This window comes from Scyliorhinus torazame, chromosome 2 (genome assembly GCF_047496885.1).
Source record: "Scyliorhinus torazame isolate Kashiwa2021f chromosome 2, sScyTor2.1, whole genome shotgun sequence".
In the NCBI taxonomy this organism is placed as follows: domain Eukaryota; kingdom Metazoa; phylum Chordata; class Chondrichthyes; order Carcharhiniformes; family Scyliorhinidae; genus Scyliorhinus; species Scyliorhinus torazame.
Genome location: NC_092708.1, coordinates 219,208,589 through 219,227,508, shown reverse-complemented (window position 1 = coordinate 219,227,508; position 18,920 = coordinate 219,208,589). Strand labels below are relative to the sequence as shown.

Here is an 18,920-nt window from a genome sequence, read left to right as displayed (position 1 = left end):
CGCCCACACAAATCCCATAATCATTTTATTGACCTTCTTAAAAAAGGACCGCGGAATGAAAATGGGGAGACACTGGAATACGAACAGGAATCTTGGGAGGATCATTATTTTAACCATCTGCACTCTCCCCGCTAGTGTCAGTGGGAGCGCATTCCACCTCCGGAACTCGACCCTCACTTGCTCCACCAACCGAGATAAGTTCCATTTGTGCAACCGGCCCCAGTCCCGCGCCACCTGTATCCCTAAGTATCTAAAACTGTCCCCTACTAACCTAAACTGCAGACCTCTCAGCCGCCCCTCCTGGCCCCTCGCCGGGACTACAAACAACTCACTTTTTGCATTGTTCAGTTTATATCCCGAGAACCGGCCGAATTCTCTCAGGATTCCCATGATTTCATCCATCCCTGGATCCGTGATGTACAAGAGCAGGTCGTCGGCGTATAACCCCCCCCCGTACCAGTCCCTTCCAGCACCTAGAAGCTCTCAAGGCAATTGCCAGCGGCTCTATTGCTAGAGCAAACGGCAGTGGGGAGAGGAGGCACCCCTGCCTTGTCCCTTGGTACAGTCTAAAATAGTCAGACGTCGTCCTGTTCGTCCTTACACTAGCCTCCGGAGCCTGGTCCAGCAGCCTGACCCAGTCGATAAAGCCCTCCCCGAACCCAAATCGTCCCAGCACCTCCCATAAATAGTCCCACTCAACCCGGTCGAAAACCTTCTCTGCATCCATTGCCACAACTACCTCTACCCCCCTACTCTCCGGGGGCATCATGATCACATTCAGCAGCCTTCTTAGGTTGGCCACCAACTGCCTGCCCTTGATGAACCTGGTTTGATCTTCCATAATAACATCCGGCACACAGTCCTCAATCCTAGCAGCCAAGAGCTTGGCCAGTATTTTAGCATCTACATTGAGCAGAGAGATCGGCCTATAGGACCCACATGCCTCCGGGCCTTTGTCCATTTCAATATCAGGGAAATGGTGGCCTGTGACATCGTCGGGGGTAAAACCCCTCTGTCTCTTGCCTCATTAAAAACCCTAACCGGCACCGGCCCCACTATCTCAGAGAACTTTTTATAGAACTCCACCGGATACCCATCCGGTCCCGGGGCTTTACCCGATTGCATGGCCCTCAAAGCCACCAATATTTCTTTGGTCCTAATCGGGGCCACCAGCCCGTCTACCAACCCCCTACCCACTTTTGGGAAGGTCAGTCCATCCAGAAAGCGCCTCATCCCCTCAGGCCCCTTGGGGGGTTCCGAGGTTTAAAGCTTACTATAAAAGTCCCTGAACACCCTGTTCAACCCTGCCGGATCTCCTATCAAGCCCCCCCCCCCCCCCCCCCGTCGACTACCTTCCCCATTTCCCTAGCCGCCTCCCTCTTCCTCAATTGCTGTGCCAGCATTCTACTGGCTTTCTCCCCATGATCATGGATCGCGTCCCTTGCCTTCCTAAGCTGCTCTACTGCCTTACCTGTGGACAACATCCCAAACTCTGTCTGTAGCCTTCGTCGTTCTCTTAAAAGCTCTGCCCTTGGGGTCTCCGCATATTTCCTGGCCATCTGTAAAATCTCCTTCACGAGTCGTCTGTTTCTGCCCTGTCCGTCCTGTCCCTATGTGCTCAAATCGAGATTAGCTCCCCTCTCACCACTGCCTTCAGCGCCACCCAGAGCACCGCAGCTGAGACTTCCCGTGTCATTGACCTGCAGGTAGTTTTGCCTACATTTCCTCACCCTCTTACACACCGCCTCGTCCACCAACAGACCGACCTCTAGCCTCCATTGTTGGCGCTGAAAGCTTTCCTTACAGACCTGCAGATCAACCCAATGTGGAGCATGGTCCGAAATAGCGATCGCCGCGTATTCTACGCCTGTCACTCCCGCCAGCAAATCCCTGCTCATGATGAAAAAATCAATTTGGGAATACACCTTATGTACATGTGAATAGAACGAAAACTCCTTCCCCGTCGGCAGACTACCCTCCATCGCCTGCACCTTACCCGTTTTTGAACACGACCGGTCCAGGCCGGGGTCAAGGACGGTGTTAAAATCACCTCCCACAATCAGCCTGTGCGAGTCCAGGTCAGGTATCTTCCCCCCAGCAGTCTCTTGATAAAATCCACATCATCCCAATTGGGGGTATATACATTGACCAAAACTATCCTCATCTCCTCGAGCTTGCCACTCACCATGACAAACCTGCCTCCCCCATCCGAAATTGTGCTACCCACCTCGAATTGCACCCGCTTGTTAACCAAAATCACGACCCCCCTGGTTTTAGGGTCCAGCCCCGAGTGGAAGACCCGGTTAATCCAGCCCGTCCTTAATCTGACCTGGTCAGCTTTCAGATGAGTCTCCTGAAACATTATTACGTCTGCCTTTAGCACCCTCAGATGCGCGAACACACGTGCCCTCTTTACTGGTGCGTTTAACCCCCTAACGTTCCAGGTGATCAGCCTGGTTGGGGGGGCACAGTGCCCCTCCCCCTTTCCGATCAGCCATCTCCTTTTTTGGGGCCACCCCTAGCCCGTGTCGCGCTCCCCTGACAGCCCCCACCTCCGATCTCCTCCATGTTACCAAACCCAAGTCCCTCCCTCGTCAGCAGATCAACTACCCCCCTTCCCCTTCCTCCTAGCAACAACACCCTGTAACCTAACCCCTGCCATAAACTAGCTATATACACCTCCCCCCCCCCAACCTGGCTTCCGTAGACCAGCTCACCCAGCTAGCCTGGTAACTCTCGACTCCGGCACCAACAAGTCTCCCACCTATTGTTCCCTCTGATCCATCTCCCCCGCCCATTGACACCACTTCCCCAAACCAGCCATCCTCAAGCAATTGCTCTGAAAAGAAAACAAGAAACAAAGAAAACCCCGACGCTGGTGCAAATCAAGTAATACAAAATAAGTAATAGGCACTTCCAACCACCCCGATCAGAACACAAAAAGCCCCCAGCACCAAATACCTTAACTACCCTTTTTTCCAACGAAAACTTGAATACAGAAGAAAAAAAAGAAAAACATGTAAACATCACTTAGCAACTTTTTAAACTTAAGTCCAAAAGTCCTCAGTTCGGCACCAGCCCTTCTCTCTTGGCGAAGTCCATCGCGTCCTCGGGCTCCTCAAAATAATGGTGCTGCCCCTCGTGCGTGACCCAAAGGCGTGCCGGGTATAGCAGCCCAAACTTCACCTGCTTCTTAAACAAAATCTCTTTGACTTGCCTGTAGCCTTCCCTCCTTCTGGCCACCTCCACGCTCAGGTCCTGGTAGATGCACAAGACACTATTGTTCCAGTTGCAGCTCCGCGTGCGCTTGGCCCACTGTAGCACCCGCTTCTTGTCCAGAAACCTGCAGAATCTGACCACCATCGCTCGCGGCTGCCTCGCCAGCGCTCTGTCTGCCTCCAACGGGTGAGGGAAGGCATCGTTCCCCAACAGCTTCTGGAACATGTCTGCCACATACGCGGCGGCGTCCACTCCCTCAGCCCCCTTCGGGAGACCAACGATTCTGAAATTCTGCTGACGGGACCTATCTTCCAGGTCCTCCACCTATTCCAGAAGCCTTTTTTGTTGGTCTTTCAGTCTCCCCATCTCCACCTCCACCATCGTTTGATGATCCCCCTGCTCCTCCAGCGCCTTCTCCAGCTTCTGGATCGTCTGATCCTGGACATCCAGCCTGTGCTCCAGACGCTCGATTGATTTCTGAATCGGGTCTAAACTTTCCCGTTTCAGCGCGGTGAAGCCCTCTTGAATGACCTTCAGCAGATGCTCCGTTGTTGGCTGGGCTGTCTGCACCGGGGTCTCCCATCGCCCATATTGTCCTCAGCAGCAGCTTCTGCACTGCCCTTGTTTGCCCACTTCTTCAACTGTTTACCATTCTTTCTGCTTCTTAATTCCATACACCTATAATCTGGAGTCAGTGCCTGAGTGCCTATGCCTTCAGATCCAGCGCTCAAAAGTACCAAAAAGTCGGAGAAAAATGTCCAAAAGTCCGACCGGAGTGAGAGCCACCAAATGTGCGACTTACTCCCCTCATAGCCGCCACCGGAAATCCGGAACAATATATTCTTAAACCAAATACAGGATGGGTCATTTTAGCTTTGATTTTGAGCAATAAACTTGAGTTAGTCAATAATCTAACAGTAAGGGAATACCTAGTTAATAGTGACAAGACAGGATCCAATATTAGATTGAAAGGGAGAAGGGGGTGTTCACGAAACAGTTTTAAATTTAAGCAAGGCTGACTTTGGAAGGATGAGGCAGGAATTTATCACAATAAACTGGACAAGTGGGAGGTGCTCAAAGAATTGTTTGGTCAAATACAAACCTTTGCATATCCCTAAAGAGCAAGAGCTCTACTCGTGTAATTAGACAATGCTGGACAAGAGTAGATTTAATTAAACTAAAACATTGTATTCAAGGGCAAAGGACAGTAAGGATGCTGCAGACTGGGAGAGATTTAAAGAACAGCACAGAGATACAAAGAAAGTAACAAAAAGTCAATATGAGAAAAAAAAACTGGCAAGAACAACACTATAGGTTTTTACAAGTAAATTCAAAGAAAGTTGGGTTATCAAGAGTAATGTTTATTTTGTTGATAGATGTGGGTGATACTGCAATTGCAAATCTGAAATGGTAAACATACTAAAACATCTACTTTGTATCACAGAGGAAAATGAGGAAAAACTACCCAGACAAAGATGGAAAACTAGAAGTAATTGCAGGGGAGGAACTAATTAGATTCAATACAAGTAAAATTATGGTGTGGAGAAACTAATGTTGTCAAATCCAGGATTGATGGTATTAGAAATAAATAGGTGAGGAAATTGCTGATATCTTAGTTATGGTCTCCCAAAATGTTCTTGATTCAGGAATTATCTTAGAAATTCCCCACCATTTAAGAATTAAGAGAGATAAACTAGGAAATTACAGGCCTATTAATCCAATTAAATCAGTTACAGATAAATTACTAGAATCTTTTATTAGGGACTAAGTGACTGGGCACTCGGAAAACACGAGCTGAAAGGGTGTCAGTCTGAATTTGTAATGTCTAATGAGTCTAGTTGAATTTTAGGAGTAGGTAACTAACAGGGTAAATAAGGGAGTTCCGACATGTATTTATATAGACTTCAAAAAGGCATTTGATAGAGATCGACATGAAGAGAATGCTAACAAAAATGAGAGCAAATGAAATTGGAGGAATTAGCTTGAAAGTTGGGAATTAGTTTGAAGGTTGGAGGGACGGAGTAGGAATAATGGGCATAGAGTCCAATTGACAGGATGTGACGAATGGTGCCTCCAGGGCAGCACGGTAGCATAGTGGATAGCACAATTGCTTCACAGCTCCAGGGTCCCAGGTTCGATTCCGGCTTGGGTCACTGTCTGTGCGGAGTCTGCACATCCTCCCCGTGTGTGCGTGGGTTTCCTCCGGGTGCTCCGGTTTCCTCCCACAGTCCAAAGATGTGCAGGTTAGGTGGATTGGGCATGATAAATTGCCCTTAGTGTCCAAAATTGCCCTTAGTGTTGGGTGGGGTTACTGGGTTATGGGGATAGGGTGGAGGTGTCGACCTTGGGTGGGGTGCACTTTCCAAGAGCCGGTGCAGACTCGATGGGCCGAATGGCCTCCTTCTGCACTGTAAATTCTATGAATCTGTATTGAATGGGGCCACAGTTTTGCACCATCTATAAGTGATGTGGCTACAGGAATAGAATCATAGAATGGTTACAACACAGGAGGCGGCTATTTGGTCCATCGTGACAGCAATCTAAAATAGCATCTCACCTCATCCCACTCTCCCCACCTTTTCCCAGTAACCCGGGAATTATTTCTCTTCAGATAATTATTCAATTAGGCATGGTGGCACAGAGGTTAGCATTGCTGCCTCACAGCTTCAGGAATCCCGGTTCAATTCCGGCCTCGGGTGCTGCGTGGAGTTTGTACTTTCTCCCCATGTGGGTTTCCTCCGAGTGTTCCAGTTTCCTCCCGCAGTCCAAAGATGTGCAGGTTAAGCGGATTGGCCATGATCAATTGCTCTTTAGTGTCCAAAAGTTTAGGTGGGGTTCCTGGGTTACAAGAATAGGGTGGAGGTGTGGGCTTAAGTAGGGTGCTCTTTCCAAGGGTTGGTGCAGACGCGATGGGCCGAATGGCCTCATTCTGCACTGTAAATTCGATGATTCTGAAAACCATAATTGAATCTGCCTCCTCCACATGCTCAGAGAGCTGTATGTCTACTTTTTCTCATGACACTGAGCTAAGAGGCACAGTAAATTGTGTTTTTTTTTTAAATTTAATTCAAATTTTTAACATATTTTTTACATATAAGAGAAAACAAAGAACACATAAATAAACATCTTATATCTATGTTACGTATTCCCCCAATATACAAGCCCCCCATTCAACGATAGTAAACACAGTAGTAAACACAAAGTACCCCCCCCCCGGGTTGCTGCTGCTGCTGACCACCTCCTAATGCTCCGCTCGAAAGTCTAGGAACGGTTGCCACCGCCTGAAGAACCCTTGCACAGATCCTCTTAAGGCAAATTTTACCCTCTCTAATTTAATGAACCCTGCCATGTCGCTGATCCAGGCTTCCACGCTCGGGGGCCTCGCCTCCTTCCACTGAAGAAGAATCCTTCGCCGGGCTACCAGGGACGCAAAGGCCAGAATACCGGCCTCTTTCGCCTCCTGCACTCCCGGCTCGTCCGATACCCCAAATAGTGCGAGCCCCCAACTCGGCTTAACCCGGGTGTTTACCTTAGACACCGTCCTCGCAACACCCCTCCAGAACCCATCCAGCGCTGGGCACGCCCAGAACATGTGGGCATGATTTGCTGGGCTCCCCGAACACCTCACACACCTGTCCTCCACTCCAAAAAAATGACTCAGCCTGTGCAGAACCTTAAACTGTATCAGGCTAAGCCTGGCGCAAGAGGAGGAAGAATTTACCCTACCCAAGGTGTCCTCCCACGTACCCTCGTCTATCTCCTCCCCCAAATACCCCTCCCATTTACCTTTCAGCTCCTCCACCTGCATCTCCTGGTAGATCGCCGAGACCTTGCCTTCTCCAACCCACACCTCCGAGAGCACCCTATCCTGGATCCTACGTGCTGGCAGCAGCGGAAATTCCCTCACCTGCCATCTTACAAACGCCCTTACCTGCATGTACCTGAAGGCATTTCCAGGGGGGAGCCCGAATTTTTCCTCCAACGCCCCAAGGCTCGCAAACGTCCCATCTATAAACAGGTCCCCCATCCTTCTGATACCTGTCCTGTGCCAGCTCAGGAACCCCCCATCCATTCTCCCCGGGACAAACCGATGATTCTCTCGGATCGGGGACCACACCGAAGCCTCGGCCTCCCCCCTGTGGCGTCTCCACTGCCCCCCAATTTTGAGGGTCGCCGCCACCACTGGACTCGTGGTGTACCTAGTCGGCGGGAGCGGCAGTGATGCCGTCACCAGCGCACTCAGGCTCGTGCCCACACAGGACAACATCTCCAGCCTCTTCCACGCCGCCCCCTCCCCCTCCGTTACCCACTTGCTTATCATCGCCACATTGACAGCCCAGTAATACCCACACAGATTAGGCAACGCTAGCCCTCCTGTCCCTGCTCCGTTCCAGAAACACCCTTCTCACCCTCGGGGTCTTTTTCGCCCACACAAACCCTATGATGGCTCCTGCTGACCCGCTTAAAAAAGGCCTTAGGGATCAGGATGGGGAGGCACTGGAATATAAAAAGGAACCTCGGGAGCACCGTCATCTTCACCGACTGTACCCTACCCGCCAGGGAGAGTGGCAGCATATACCACCTTTTAAACTCCTCCTCCATCTGCTCCACCAGCCTCGTCAAGTTGAGCTTGTGTAGGGCCCCCCAGCTCCTGGCCACCTAGATGCCTAGGTACCGAAAACTCCCTTCTGCCTTCTTCAGTGGAAGCTCGTCTATCCTCCTTCCCTGGTCCCCTGGGTGTATCACGAGTTGCTCACTCTTCCCCATGTTGAGCTTATACCTGGTAAAGTCTCCAAACTCCCTGAGGATTCGCATCACCTCTGGCATCCCCCCCACCGGGTCCGCTACATACAGTAACAGGTCGTCTGCATACAGCGATATTCGGTGTTCCTCCCCCCACCCTCATCAGCCCCCTCCAGTTCCTGGACTCCCTCAAAGCCATCACCAAAGGTTCAATTGCCAACGCAAACGCAAATAGCAGGGGGGATAGGGGGCACCCCTGCCTCGTCCCCTGGTACAGCCGAAAGTATTCCGACCTCCTCCAATTTGTGGCCACACTCGCCACCTGGGCTTCGTACAGTAACCTAACCCAACTAACGAACCCCTCCCCGAACCTCCTTAACACTTCCCACAGGTACCCCCACTCCACCCTATCGAAGGCCTTCTCCGCATCCATAGCCGCCACCATCTCCGCTTCCCCCTCCACTGCAGGCATCATGATTACATTTAGGAGCTTGCGCACACTGGTGTTTAGCTGCCTTCCCTTCACGAAATCCGTCTGGTCCTCGTGGATCACCCCCGGAACACACTCCTCAATTCTGGTAGCCAACACCTTCGCTAACAGCTTCGCATCCACGTTGAGGAGCGAAATTGGCCTTTATGACCCGCACTGTAAAGAGTCCTTGTCCCGCTTCAAGAACAGAGAGATCAGCACCCTGGACATCGTCGGGGGTAGGCACCCCCCCCCTCGCCTCATTGAAAGTCCTCACTAGTAGTGGGCCCATCAGGTCCTTATACTTCCTGTAAAATTCCACCGGGAACCCATCTGGCCCCGGTGCCTTCCCCGCCTGCATACTCCCCAGCCCCTTAGTCAGCTCCTCCAGCCCTACTGGTGCCCCAAGTCACGCCACCTGCCCCTCCTCTACCCTCGGGAACCTCAGCCGGTCCAGAAAACGACGCATCCCCCCCTCCTCCGTCAGGGGCTCAGACCTATACAGCCCCTCATAGAAGTCTATAAACATCCCATTTATCCCCACTGCACTCCGCACCGTGTTCCCCCCTTTATCCGCCTCCCGCCTCCGCAGCTGGTGTGCCAGCATCCGGCTAACCTTCTCCCTGTATTCATTCACCGCCCCTTGCGCCTTCCTCCACTGCACCTCCGCCTTCTTGGTAGTCACCAGGTCGAACTCGGCCTGGAGGCTTCGTCGCTCCTTGAGTAGTCCCTCCTCGGGGACCTCTGCATACCTCCTTTCTACCCGTAAAATCTCCCCTACCAACCTCTCCCTCTCTCTCCTTCCCCTCCTTGTGGGCCCTAGTGGAGATGAGCTCTCCCCTAATCACCGCCTTCAGTGTCTCCCAGACCACCCCTACCTGCACCTCCCTATTATCGTTCACCTCTAGGTATCTTTCAATACACCCCCGGATCTGCCCGCTCACCACCTCATCCACCAGCAAACGCACCTCCAGGCACCACAGTGGGCGCTGGTCCCTCTCCTCCCCTAGCTCGAGCTCCACCCAGTGCGGGGCATGATCTGAGATGGCTATAGCCGAATACTCCGTGCCCTCCACCCTCGGGATTAGTGCCCTGCTCATAACGAAGAAGTCTATCCGAGAGTAGGCTTTATGGACGTGGGAAAAGAAAGAGAATTCCCTGGCCCCCGGCCTAACAAACCTCCATGGGTCCACTAACCCCCTCAACAACTTTGACGCCGCCGGCCTCTTACCCGTCCTGGATCTAGAGCGGTCCAATGCTGGATCCAGTACCGTATTAAAGTTCCCACCCATTTTCAAGCTCCCTGCCTCCAGGTCCGGAATCCGGCCCAACATGCGCCGCATAAATCCGGCATCGTCCCAATTCGGGGCATACACATTCACCAAGACCACCCGCACCCCCTGCAGCTTACCGCTCACCATCACGTACCTACCTCCATTGTCTGCCACGATGCTCAGCGCCTCAAACGACACTCGCTTCCCCACCAAAATCGCCACCCCTTGATTCTTTGCGTCCAACACAGAGAGGAAAACCTGCCCTACCCACCCCTTTCTCAGCCTAACCTGGTCTGCTACCCTCAAATGCGTCTCCTGGAGCATGACCACATCTGCCTTCAGTCCCTTCAGGTGCGCGAACACACGGGCCCTCTTGACCGGCCCGTTCAGGCCTCTCACATTCCAAGTTGTCAGCTGGATCAGGGGGCTGCCCGCCCGCTCCCCCCCCCACCCCTCCCTGCCAATTAGCCATCTCCCTTTCTAGGCCAGCCACATGCCCGTGCCTCCCGCACTCTCCGTTCCCCGCAGCGGCAGACCCCTGCCCCGACTCTCTCTTCAGGCTCCAGCTCCCCTTTGGCCAATGCAGCAGTAACCCAGTTCCCCCCTCGCCCCCCAGCTAGGTTCCCCCCCTAGCTGCGTTGCTCCCCCCATAGCACTCCCGTAAGGCAGCTGACCACGACCGCTCCCGCCACTCCATTGACCCCCCCCAGTGTGAGAATCTCCCCCCCACCTCCCCCACTCCTGTCCATCAGCGGGCGTTCCTCTCCAGCACCACCCCTCCCCCTTGACCCCGCCCCCTTCCTTCCCGAGGGCGGGAGAAAAACCAGCGCTTTCCACCAAGCCGGCCCCGCCCCCTCAGGCACAGCTCCCTTTCGCGGTGTGATTCAGCTCCCCACCACGGGCCTCCCCTCTCCCCTCCCCCCCAATGGGGCCCCCTCTTCCAACCACCAACGCCCACACTCTCACCAAACCTCCACTACGAACCATTTCACCCTACCCCACCCAGCACCCAAAAAGAAAACAGTACCAAACAGAACAGAACATCCCCCCAAAACACGACAATCACATCAATCCCCTCTCGACATCCCCTCGCAACCAACCCTCAATCCGAGTCCAACTTTTCGGCCTGGATAAAGGTCATCGCCTCCTCCGGCGTCTCGAAGTAGTGGTGACGGTCCTTGAAAGTGACCCACAGTCGCGCCGGCTGCAACATTCCAAATTTCACCCCCTTCCGATGCAGAGCCGCCTTAGCCCGATTGTACCCGGCCCTCTTCTTGGCCACCTCCGCCCTCCAGTCCTGGTATATCCGGACCTCTGCATTCTTCCACCTGCTGCTCCACTCCTTCTTTGCCCACCTTAGGACACACTCCCTGTCCACGAAGCGGTGGAACCGCACCAGCACCGCCCGCGGCGGCTCGTTGGGCTTGGCCTCCTCGCCAGGACTCGGTGGGCCCCCTCCAGCTCCAGGGGCCCTGGGAAGGCCCCCGCGCCCATCGTGTTCAACCTCGTGACCACATATGCTCCAACATCCAACCCCTCCACTCCCTCCGGAAGACCCAGAATCCACAGGTTCTTCCTCCTCAACCGGTTCTCTATGTCCTCGAACTTCTGCCATTTCTTATGCATCGCCTCGTGCGCCTCTACCTTCACCGCCAGGCCCAAGATCTCGTCCTCGTTCTCTGACGCCTTTTGCTGCACCTCCCGGATTGCCGCCCCTTAGGCCTTCTGGGTCTTGAGCAGCTCGTCTATCGAAGCCTTCATCGGCTCCAACAGCTCTGCCTCCAATTCCGTGAAGCAGCGCTGGAGAAACCTCTGCTGTTCCCGCGACCACGCTGTCTGGTCTCCACCCGCCGCCATCTTGATTTTCCTCCCTCGCACTTTTCGCTGCTCCAAAACTACTTTTTTCACCGCTCCACTCCTGGTCCAATCCATACAGTGCCGGGGAAATGTTACTGTCATCTTCCCACACTGGGAATCGTCGAACAAATGCCGCTGGGGGCCCTAAAAAGAGCCCAAAAGTCCGTTTCTGGCTGGAGCTGCCGAACGTGCGACTTAGCTCCGCATAGCCACAACCGGACGTCCGCCCAGTAAATTGTGTTGATGGGAGCATTACCATCACAGAAAATACCAATTCCTAAAATAAAAGGAAACCCTTTTTACTACCCACTTATACCTTGTCTATCTCCAATTAAGCAAAGCCCATTTCAGTCCAAAGCCACTTGTAACTAAAGTTAGTAAACACAGGGAGGGGGGAGAGAGAGAGAGGGGCCTAAAAGGGTTAAGTTAAGAGGGCAGGTTGCAAAAACTAGGCTTATATTTCTTTGAATAGAGAAAATAAAGGGTGATCTAATTGAGATGTTTTAGAAGGTTAAAGGATCTGAAGCTGGCAGAGATAGAAACTATTTATTCTGATGGGAGAGACCAGAACAACGGGTGTGATCTTAATATTAGAGCTGAGCTACTATAAAGGGTATGGGGAATGGAATCCTTTCCCAATAAATGTTCTAGAGGTTGGGGGAGGGGGGGGGGGGGGGTTAAATCATAAATTTCAAAACAGAGATTGTTAAAGATTTTGGTTGGGAAAGAGCAAGTTATGGGAGTTAAGATGCAGATCAAACATGATCGAATTGTACTGTAGGCTTGAGGGGCTGAATTTCTTATTCCAGGTCCTAATAAAGACTGCAAATCTATTAGAAAATCTATAAATCCCTGTGGCCTCACCCCCACAACCCAAAGATGTGCAGGGTAGGTGGATTGGCCCTGCTAAGTCACCCCTAAAAGAAAAGGAAAATCTATAAATACTTGTATTTCCACAATTCTATTATTGGTAACTCTGACCAATGTTTTGCTTATGGGCATTGACCACTGCTAACTTTAAGACAGCAGTCATATGGAAGCACCCAAGTCCTGCTTTGCCGCAATGTTAACATTTTCCCTCAGGGAAATCTTGTAAATCCTAGAGGCAACCCATGATGTACCATAGTTACAGCAAGAGTTGTTGGTCTCACCAGAGCAAGTGTGTCCCATTTACTCCACATCCAGCCTTAAAGTTCCAACCATCTTAACCCGCAAAAGCCTGGAAAACTCATGCCTATTTCCACTTTTGGTTTTCTCTTGCTGTTTTTTCCAGTTTGAATTTTTGCAACAACAGAAAATGCTGGAAATACCGTCAAACCTGTCGAGCATTTCCAGGTTTCCAGCATCTGCGATATTTAACTTTTGTATTTTGCAAGCTTGGGAGTTTGGAAAGAGCTGTTCTTAATGCTGCTGTTTAGTGGACCTTGTATTGGAATAGATATACAAGCAGCCTAAGATATGTATGAACTATCAAGAGCAACAATTTTGCTGTTAGTTATTGATTTCGAGGCTTTATATGGCATACACTTAAACAGCTCACAAAGAATAACTTGAGGCCACCTCATGCTCCAAGGATAAAACAGGAAATCTTCAGAAAATAAGAAAGCATAAAACAAAACAGACCATCAATCATTAAATGTTGTTCACATAGAATTTTTAAAAACTGTTTTATATTTTTTTCATGGGGTGTGGGACTCTCTGGAAAGGCCATAGTTTGTTGTCCATCCCCAATTGTCCTTGAAGGAGTGGCTTGCTTAGCCATTTCAATGACCAGTTAAAGAGTCAACCACATTGCCGTGGGTCTGGAGACATGTGTAGGTCAGGCCAGGTAAGGTTGGCAGAATTTCTTCCCTAAACGGTATTAGTGAACCAGATGTGTTTTTTAGACAATCAATGATGGTAGTCATGATAATATTCTTTAAAACATAGGATTAAATGGCATTCACAGTTGGACATGAACCAAAAAAACATTAAGCAACCCTGTCACTCGAAAATGTCACTCACCTGTGGCCAATCTCCATTTGGCAGCTGCCTATCCATCAAGAGTTTAATTCCTCTTTCGATTGCCCGTGTACCAGGGTACCTGCACAGAATTGCAGAACAGATAAATAGAACAGAGGGGAATTAGAGGGTAAAACAAAGTCAAAATGTGATTTTCACTCAGCTGAGCCAGAAAGAGGCAGCATTCACACAATGGATTACATTTAAATGCTGCCTTGCAGAGATAGTTGATACAGCAATTCTTACTCCCATACCATCGTGTTGTGCTGTAAAGTAGTACTTGGAGTACTTGCTAATTACAATGCATTATTGAGGCTAAAGAGAATAATAATGAGGCAAATAATTACAATTTCATTATATATTAATATTGGCTGTTTGACTTTTAATATATGTAGCGGAGGTTTGCAAGACTGCTTTGAACTTTGACTTCAAGTAATGATAGAGCAACCTCTATCCAGGCTAAATTACATTCGGCGAGGAGGAAATAGTTCCATTGCTCGGCATTCTTGTCATCCAGCAAACGCTTCAAAAACTGTCATTAAAAAACTCCAATACGTTAGAGCAGTGTTTTTCAAACCTTTTTGCCCGGGATCCATTTTTACCAATCGGCCATGCTTCGGGACCCACGCCGGCCGACCTTTGTGACCCACGCCGGCCGACCTTTGTGACCCACGCCGGTCGACCGTTGCGCCCCACGCTGGTTGACCTTTGCGACCCACTCTGGTTGACCTTTGCGACCCACCATTTTCTTTCATCTTTAATGCAAGAGGTGAACCTGCTTAATCCTCAGATCTCACTCCAATCAGGTTCACAGGAGGAGAGGGCTATGCGCATATTGGGTGCAGAATTCAGCCGGTTCCTTTGTGCCACCTTCATCTTTGTGAGGACGGAAAATCCAACCTCATACATGTAGGTTGTTAAGGTCAAAAGCAACAAAATGCTTGTTTTACTCAGCTCTGGATACTCCTCGGAGACGGTACTCCAGAATGCTGACAGCCTCAATGACTTGTGCTGTGTTTTTAATGTGCTGTCACAGCTGAGGCGCAGAAGTTCAGTTTCTTCATTTGGAGGCAGCTGCAAGTTAACAACTGATTCTAGAATCTCAAACTCAAAGGGATTTTGCACCCACCTCTTCTCTCTCAAAATCTTAAAACTTCTTCTCTGGAAAGTGGCGACAAAAAACGTTGATCAGCGCAGCCAAATGCGACTGAATAAGGCTTGCAAGTCCATTGACAGTTTCCTTACTAATTCTGTTTTCTTCGATGTGTCGTAGCAGTGTGGGGAATGTGTAGTATTTTTAGCTTTGCATCAATTGCCAAACTTTCAATGGCTTTTGGGAAGCTTCGATTTCTTCACAGTGCCGAAAGCAACCATCATCCTTCCCTTGCAATTTGAGGTTCAGTTCAATTTGAGGTTCAGAATTGAAAAGATGTCTGCAAGGTAAGACATAGTTAGCAACCAAGTTTCATCAGCAAATGAATCAGCCAGAGAACAATTTATCGAGGAGTAAAGTGGATTTCATACCTCAGTTTGTAAACTCTGACTAGCATACAACCCCTTGACAGCCAACACACTTCTGTGTGGAACAATAACTGTGTGTGCACGGCACCCATAATCGGAACACAAAGTCTGGTATTGAGTGGGCTGCGTTTAAAGAAATTCACAACTGTCACAATTCCTTCGAACACCACTTCAAGATCGGAGAATTCCTTTCGATGCCGGTGCCTGACGGTGAATAAAACAATGCTTCCAACCAATGTCCTGACCAGCTGTCTCCTCAATCGTTATTATAACTCCGCTGTTTTTCCCAGTCATGTCGGCTGCTCCATCGCTGTGATTCCTCCGCAATGAACCCACTCGAGTCTGCACTTTCCAACCACAAAACCATTCAATGCTTCAAAAATCTCTGCGGCAGTTGTGCAGTTTCGTAAAGTCAGGTAGGTAGTACAGCAAATCCTCAACAAATTCATTGTGCCAAACATTCGTAACGCAAACTAGCAAGGTTGCCTAGTCTGAAGTGTCTGTATTTTCATCCAGTTGTATTAAGAACTCCTGAGCTGATTTTCAAACGAGAAATAAGCTGGGCGTCTAAATTCTCGGCAATATCACAAATTCGGCGAGCCACTGTGTTATCACTCGGTGGGATGCATTTCACTTTTTCAACTAACCTCTCATCGATGACCGTACAAACTATATCTAATGCTGCTGGGAGAATTAATATCTCTGTCAGTGTGGGGCATTTTTTCTTTACTACATGGTAAGCTACCATGTAAGAGGCTAATTGTACTTTGGCGTTCAATGTAACATTTCTGCTGAGGACTTCAGCAATGATTTAAGTTCTCGCTGCAACCTTTGAAAAAAATCAAGAGGCATCCCGATTTGCACTGACACATTAATAAAACCATACTGTAAAAAATCTTTATACTGCTTTGTGCCCGATTTCAGCTTCTTCTTAATGGGCTGTTCACCAGAGGCCCTGGGAGCTCACACCAGCACTGCTTTGTCCTGTTGTGGACCCTCCTGAACAGCTCACACCAACACTGTTTTGTCCTGCTGTGGATTAAACATAGAACATACGGTGCAGAAGGAGGCCATTCGGCCCATCGAGTCTGCACCGACCCACTTAAGCCCTATCCCCGTAACCCAATAACCTCTCCTAACCTTTTTTTTGGACACTAAGGGCAATTTATCGTGGCCAATCCACCTAACCTGCACGTCTTTGGACTGTGCGAGGAAACCGGAGCACCCGGAGGAAACCCAAGCAGACACGGGAAGAACGTGCAGACTCCGCACAGACAGTGACCCAGCGGGGAATTGAACCTGGGACCTGGCGCTGTGAAGCCACAGTGCTATCCACTTGTGCTACCGTGCTGCCCTGAGGATTCTCCTGAGCCACTCTCTCCAGCAGATTTAGTTGTGAGATCCTGGCTGGTGTGTGTCTCTGGCCCTCTCTTCCTTATTACAAAATGATCCATTACAGCCCTGTTGCTTATTTGCCGCTGCCAAAATGGAGGAATCACAATCATGCCCAGAGCACCTGACATCAGTGTTCGGGGCACATGACCTGCTCTCTGCCGTCGCTTCAGGCAGGAAGACTGAATTGAATTTTTTTTAAAAACTTCTCCTGGGCCATCGTACTGACATCAGGAGGAAGTGTTGTTCCTTGCTGGCCTCCGGGCACGTACACTCATGAGCGGGCACGCATGCGCAGCGCGCCGGCATTCTGAAAGCCGTTTGCGGCCGTCATTTATAAAAACCAGCTGCAGCGGCCGTTGCGCATTAATTCCCACAATTGGGAACGCCGCGATGGATGGCTCCACAACCCTCCTGACACCCGCCTGCAACACACCCACGGGTCGCGGCCCCGACTTTGAAAATGACTGCATGAGAGTGCTCAACATAGGCAAAATGATCACCGACATGTGATTAGGGGTGTTCTGAACATGTATTTCAGGCATTAACCATCCTGCTCTAGAGGGAGTGCAGCGAAGGTTTACCAGACTGATTCCTGGGCTGGCAAGACTGGCATACGAGGAGAGATCGAATCCATTAGGATTGTATTCGCTGGAGTTCAGAAGAATGACGGGGGTCTCATAGAAACTTATTAAATTCGCACAGGACTAGACAGGTTAGATGCAGGAAGGATGTTCTGACGGTGGGTGTGTCCAGAACCAGGGGTCGCAGTCTGAGGATACAGGGTAGACAAAATAGGACAGAGAAGAGGAGAAATTTCTTCACCCAGAGAGTGGTGAGCCTGTGTAATTCAATACCACAGGAAGTAAGCCAAAACATTGTATTTTTCAAGAAGCAGTTAGATATAGCACTTAGGGCCAAGGGAATCAAAAGATATGGGGTGGGAAGGCAAGATTAGGCAATTGAGTTGGATGATCAGCCATGATCTTAATGAATGGTGGAGCAGGCTTGAAGGGCCGAATGGCCTCCTCCTGCTCCTATTTTCTATCAAGAAAAGATGGTTGTTCCATAGTTCAAAGTAGTGATGATATTGGAAGATGTTAGTTCCTCAAATACCGATTGGGGTAATGTTAGTAAGGAAGTGGAATGTGTTGTTAAACCTGCTCAGTATCAAAGAGGTCGGTATTCTGGCCTTTGCGTCCCTGGTAGCCCGGTGGAGGATTCTGCTACAGTGGAAGGATGCGAGACCCCCCAAGCGTGGAAGCCTGGATCAGCGACATGGCTGGGTTTATTAAATTAGAGGGGGTAAAATTTGTCTTAAGAGGATCTGTGCAAGCGTTCTTCAAGCAGTGGCAACCGTTCCTAGACTTTCTAGCGGAGCGTTAGGAGGTGGACAGTAGCAGCAGCAACCCGGGCGGGGGGGGGGGGGGGAGGTACTTTGTGTTTACTACTGTGTTTATTATCAATTAATGGGGGGCTTGTATATTGGGGGGAATACGTGACAGAGCTATAAGATGTTTATTTATGTGTTCTTTGTTTTTCCTTATTTCTGTAAGTGGGGGGGGGTTTGTTGAAAATATGTAAAAACTTGAATAAAAAATATTAAGAAAAACCAAAAAAAAAAAACCTGCTCAGTATGTTCTCCTCTAGATGGAGACATTGCCCGACCTGGTGCTGCGGAATGAGGTGGGCCAAGTCGGCTATGCATCTGTGGGGTACACATGGGTCAGAGTAATCGTATCATAAAATTTAAATTAGTAATGGAGAAGAGCAACGAACAATCTAAGGATGAACTTCTAAACTGGAAAAGGGCTAACTTCAATGGAATGAGAAGGGACCGAGCCATGGTAAAAGGAACCAACAACAGGCAGGAAAATGTGTATTGGAGCAACTTATCATATTTTAAGGAGATGTTTAAGGTACAGGGTAGGTACATTTTGACAATAGGGAACTAAAGCCAGAGCTCCTTGGAGATGAAGGACTTAGAGGGTATGATGAAACAAAAAAGGTGTAGAATATAGGCCAGGCGATTTCTTCACGTGATAACAAGGACAAATACAGCAAACTGAGAGGGCAAGTGAAGAAGAAAATAAGATTGGCAAGGAGAGAATGTGAGAACAGAATGGCATAACATGAAAGGAAAACTGAAATTCTTCAACCTATATGATAGTATTAGGTGGGTAGTATGAGGCGGGGAGGATCCTTTTAGGGGCAAAGGAAGGAAATATATGCTTAAAGGTGTAGGATAGGGCTAGCATATGTAGAGTACTTTGTACTGATGATGCTGACAAAATATCAGAAATGAAGTTGACTGATATGTGGATCAGTGAAAATTGATCGGTAGGTGTCATGTGAGAGTATCTTTAAGAAATGGGTGTTTATAAAAGTATCTGTAGTGGATGTACCTTTAAGAAATGGGTGTTTATCAGTGATGTCAGAGTGTG

At 49.6% G+C, this 18,920-nt stretch overlaps 1 protein-coding gene and 1 pseudogene across 3 annotated transcripts in view; both read right to left on the bottom strand.

Annotated features, from left to right (window-relative positions):
- Nucleotides 1–18,920, bottom strand: part of lss (lanosterol synthase (2,3-oxidosqualene-lanosterol cyclase)) — a 151,790-nt gene that overhangs the window by 13,639 nt on the left and 119,231 nt on the right. For all 3 annotated transcript variants that reach the window (XM_072483996.1, XM_072484003.1, XM_072484011.1), the window contains one exon: nucleotides 13,567–13,645. In XM_072483996.1, coding sequence (XP_072340097.1) covers nucleotides 13,567–13,645 — 79 coding nt within the window. The remainder of the gene's footprint in view (nucleotides 1–13,566; nucleotides 13,646–18,920) is intronic.
- On the bottom strand, nucleotides 14,350–16,985 carry LOC140385558 (protein FAM200A-like; annotated as a pseudogene).